Genomic DNA, 4992 nt, shown 5'->3' with positions numbered 1-4992 from the left:
AAAAAAAAAAAAAGAATCGTATCATCCACAAATAAGGATAATTTAACTTTTTCCTTTCCCATTTGAATCTCTTTTTTTCTTGCCTTATTCATCAGGATGAGAATTCAAGCATTACATTTAATAGGAGTGGACAGAGTGACATACTTGTTTCATTTCTGACTTAGAGGAAATGGCTAAAAACTTCTTCATGTAATTCAGTTTGGGCTACAGATTTATTGTATATAGCTTTTGTTATGTTAATATATGTTCTTTCTATATCTAGTTCCTTCAGAGATACATGAAAAGATATTGGATTTCACCAAAGGCTTTTCCTCATTTATTAAGATGATCTTGTATATAAGTGTAACTGCTGAATTGGTTCACCCTTTGTCTCATTGTTTCTGTGCAGGGAGGGAGGGAGGGGTCTGTGAGACTCTTATCTCCAATTACCACATGGCTCAATGTACCCTGTATAGTTAAATGATATTTTTAAAAGCCACACTATGGCTAGGTGCTGGTGGTGCATGCCTGTAATCTTAGCTACTCAGAAGGCTGGGATCTGAGGATAACAGATTGAAGGCAGCTGGAGCAGGGAAATCTGTTAGACTCTTCTGTCCAATTAACTACCAGAAGTAGAGCTGTGGCTCAAGTGGTAGAGTGCTACCCTTGAGCATAAAAAGCTCAGGGACAGTGCCCAGGCCCTGAGTTCAAGCCTCAGAACTAGCACACGCACAAAGGAAGTCACACTATGGTATGGTTTTAGATGCAATCTGTAATTTTATTATAAAACCATTCTTTTGGCATTAGTTGGTTACAGTGATAGCAAGATACTGTGAGTGTGGCATAGCAGCTCTAATGTAACAGTTACATTCCCTGCTTACTGAACCAAAATTTAAGTTACTTAAACCTATTACATACATTACCGGTACCTATCACTGATACAAATCTTTACTTGTATACCTTTTAGGAAAGTGTTGATTTGTACTATCTAATCTACATTCAGATTAAATGTTGATAAGACTACAAAAGTACTAGTTCCCTTATGAGACCTTTTCCTTCCCCTTTCCTGCTCGATACTTAGCTTTAAATGAATCAAATTTCCTAGAGCTAGTCTGAATAGCAGCACCTAAGGAACATTACACTTAGTTCTTGTTAAAAAGCAATACCTGTGCAATGCATGTTTTACAGCATGATCACCCTAGTTTTAAACTCCTGCTGTAGAGTCCCTTAAATAAATAAAAGCATCCCATCAAATTGTGGGTCATGTTACTGTTGTACATTTGAGGGTAAGTCACTTTCTCTACTGTGTTTGCTTTGAAGAGATCTTCCAATATATCTCCAATATTCCTTTCTTATAGTGTCCTTTTCTTTAGCTAGGACTTCACATAACTGAAATGAAAAATAAAAATTTGTTAAAGTAAATATATAATTCAAACTCAAGGCACATACCTTTGAAACACAAGTGAACTCAGATCATTTAAATGAGACACACATTGCAGCGTAACAGTACCAATACAGCTCTTTTTCTAAACCAGAAATACCCATGCTGAGTAACCAGGATGAAAAGTAGCAATGAGCAGAACCAAATGTGAAGTGCCAAAACAGCAAAGTACTAAGTCCCATCAACTCACCTCTAATGCTTTATTAAGAATGTCCTCCTTGTTATCACATTGGTTTTCTAGCATGTCTTCATAGATATCCACAAGAAAGGCAATTAGGTATGGAGAGCTGTGACTTGGTTGCAAATCAAGGAGTTGATTTAACAGATTAGGGTATCTGGAAAGACCATGATCCTGCAGAATTCTTAAATAAATAAATTATTAATTAGCTAACTGACTTAATTTTGAGAGGAAGTACAAAAACAGTGAAAGATCAAAAGACCTAAAACACAAGCAAACAAGATTATTTTTGTTTTGATGGTACTGGGTATTGAAATCAGGACTCAAGCAGGACTCCACCATTTAAGCCATGCAGAAATCCAGAAGACCATTATGTAAGCCTTATCAGGGATAATTAAAATTAATTTGAAAAAAAAACTGCTTAAAAATGATCATTTGTGGGCTGGGAAGGTGGCTCAGTGGTAGCATGCTTGCCTTGCATGCATGAGGCCCTGGGCTCGATTCCTCAGCACCACGTAAGCAAAAAGAAAAAAGCCGGAAGTGGCGCTGTGGCTCAAGTGGTAGAGCACTAGCCTTGAGCTGAAGAGCTGAGGGACAGTGCCCAGGCCCAGAGTTCAGGCCCACGACTGGACCCCCCCCAAAAAAATGATCATTTGTAATCCCAACTGTGTAACACAAATTTAGAGCAGAAAATAAATCTTTACAGAATTAAAAGCAAAGAAAAACAGAGCGCTATCCCTATTTCTTTTTGAGACAGTTCTTCATTCCTTCAACTCTCCAGGGATTGTAGGGCCCCAATCCCTGACACATCTACAAGTGTGACAGGGGTTCACACAGTGTTCTTTGGGTCTAGCTTCACTGGAGGGCCTCTTAAGTTCAACAAGTAACTTGACTAGGTAAGTGACCCAGCAAGCAAAACCTTTGTTTCAGGAATAAGACTTGAAACTGAAGATCTCTAGCAATGAAAGCAGAAAGGCTGAGGATCTATGCAATCTACTTGTAAACTGCATGTCCTATATATTCTATTCTAGAACATAAACACTAGAGGACTCACACTGACTTCTCAAAACAAAAAGAAACAACCACCACCAAAAAGAAAAACACTATTAGAGAATTCATAAATAAAACTTTAATTAAAAATGAAGTATTGTAACAAGGAACCAATGGTTCAGGCATGCAATCCTTGCTACTCAGGCAGCTGAAGATCTCAAGGATCATGGTTTGAAACCAAACCAGGTAAAAACATCTGTGAAACTCTGTCTCCAAAATAACCAACAAAAAGCTGGAGGCATGGCTTAGCATAGCTCAGGTAGTAGAATACCAAGCAAGCTGCAAAGCCCTGCATTCAAACTTAAGTATAGCCATTTTTTTGTTGCTGTTGTTGTTTTGTTTTTGTTAATTGTGGGGTTTGAACTCAGGGACTGGGCAATGTCTCTGAGCTTTCTGTTCAAGGCTAGTCCTCTGCTAGCCTTGAATATAAGAGTCTCATGGACTTTCCTCAGGCTAGCTTTGAACTGTAATACTCCTACTTCAGCCTCGTGACTAGTTGGGATTACAGCCATTAACCTGATGGCATTGTTGTTTATTCATATGCTGTTCTAAACATCTGTTAGTATTTGGAAGATGAAGAGAAGGGTAAAGGATATTCTAGTAAGTTACCATAACCCTATTATATATAAGATTATATATTATATTAGATCCAATATATGGAACATTCTTTAGTATCCTTCTAAAATCTGGCCATAGAACATATTCCACATCAGCAGGCTGCTTCTGTAAAACTGCTGAAACAATCTCTTACCCTTTCAAGTAGTTCCATGCACTTTCATTATGTGGCACAAGTTTGATCATTTCCAGAGTATACCTGAAGGAAAAAAAAAGTCCAAAAACAAATTTGTATATGGGTCGTGGGACCTGAACTCTGGGCCTGGGCACTGTCCTTCAGCTCTTCAGCTCAAGGCTAGCACTCTACCATTTGATCCACAGCACCATTTCTGGCTTTTTTATTTTGCTTATTTGGTGCTGAGAAATCAAACCCAAGGCCTCATGCATACAAGATAAGCACTCTATCACTGAGCCACCTTCCTAGCCCCTTGCATATGATTTTTAAAGAGCAGTGACAGGATTAGATGTTACATTTACAAGACTGAGGCACAATCCCTTTCCCCACACTAGGCTTTCTCAGTGATGGTGGCACAGCTCTAGCTCTTAACTAAATTAGAGAACCCATGGATCTGCATCTGTCAACCCATATTTATACAGTCCTAAACTTTTCATTTTCAGTATTTTAATGCTTTTTGCTTCTAACATAATTAAGGCATGGTAAATAACAAATATTCAAAGTTTGAAATCCAATATATATCTGTTGGATAAATTTTAAGTACAATAACCTGAAACATTTAAATATTTGAAAAGAAAGCCAACTCTAACAGAAACAGTGCTAGATGATGAAGTCTGAGTTTTGTCTATTTACATATCAGCACTTAGATTACAGATAATAAAATCTTCCTTGGAATGGTAATCCCATCTGTAATCCCAGAATTTGAGAGGCTGAGGTAGGAAAATTAGAAGATGAAGGCCTGCATGTCATTTAGAATTTGCATGTCTACTAGCTCTCAGATGCCATGTTATCCTAATATGTGGTCTTAGGCTGTGACTTTGCTGTGGGGAATGCCCCTTGCAGGATGTTTAACACTACTCTTGGCATTGCCAAAGGTCCTTTGGGGGAAAAAAATCACCCCAGTTGAAAGCCACTGTACAAAAAGCTGTTAGAAGAACTAGAAGTTCTTGAATTGGCATGAATTTCTATATTTAATTTGACTTTGAATTTTATTGCTATCATGTCCCTTGCTCTCATATCTACAACAAGCTCTACTGGATCTTGTGCCATATGTATGATTTCACTGAGAGGTAGACATGCAAATTCTAAATGAATGAACAAGAGAAGAACATTACTCACTGGACTTCTCTCTCCAATACAGTACGATCATTGTAGCCAGTAGTATTAGAAATGACAAAATATCTTTGGTTCCAGACAGAGTTATTTCTTACATCCTCTTTGAGAAGCTGGTCTACATACTGCAGCTCATTATCCCAAAGTCTAAATTCCTAAGAGAAAATCTGAATTAGAGAAATATCTCACTTTTTTAATAATAAAAGTAGACAAAATATTAGCAAAGCTAAGAATGGAGAATTGAAAAATGATAGTTGCAAGATCAAGGAAATAGAAAGGGATAAAACTGAGGCTCAGGGGGCTGGGAAGTTGGCTCAGTGGTAGAGCGCTTGCCTTGCATGACTGAGGCCCTGAGTTCGATTCCTCAGCACCACATAAGCAAAAAGAAAAAAGCCGGAAGTGGCGCTGTGGCTCAAGTGGTAGAGCACTAGCCTTGAGCTG

At 38.1% G+C, this 4992-nt stretch overlaps 1 protein-coding gene across 1 annotated transcript in view; it reads right to left on the bottom strand.

Moving 5' to 3' along the window:
• Positions 1 to 960: 960 nt before the first annotated feature.
• Positions 961 to 4992, bottom strand: part of Fnta (farnesyltransferase, CAAX box, alpha) — a 30453-nt gene continuing 26421 nt past the window's right edge. Inside the window, exons 6-9 of the mRNA XM_013026924.1 lie at positions 4558 to 4706; positions 3400 to 3462; positions 1611 to 1782; positions 961 to 1368 (exon numbers count right to left, since the gene is read on the bottom strand). Coding sequence (XP_012882378.1) covers positions 1246 to 1368; positions 1611 to 1782; positions 3400 to 3462; positions 4558 to 4706 — 507 coding nt within the window. The 3' untranslated portion in view covers positions 961 to 1245. The remainder of the gene's footprint in view (positions 1369 to 1610; positions 1783 to 3399; positions 3463 to 4557; positions 4707 to 4992) is intronic.

The sequence above is a fragment of the Dipodomys ordii genome, unplaced genomic scaffold (genome assembly GCF_000151885.1).
Source record: "Dipodomys ordii isolate 6190 unplaced genomic scaffold, Dord_2.0 Scaffold4, whole genome shotgun sequence".
Classification (NCBI taxonomy): Eukaryota; Metazoa; Chordata; class Mammalia; order Rodentia; family Heteromyidae; genus Dipodomys; species Dipodomys ordii.
The sequence above is the reverse complement of the archived record's forward strand: the minus strand, read 5'-3'. Positions and strand labels throughout refer to the sequence as shown.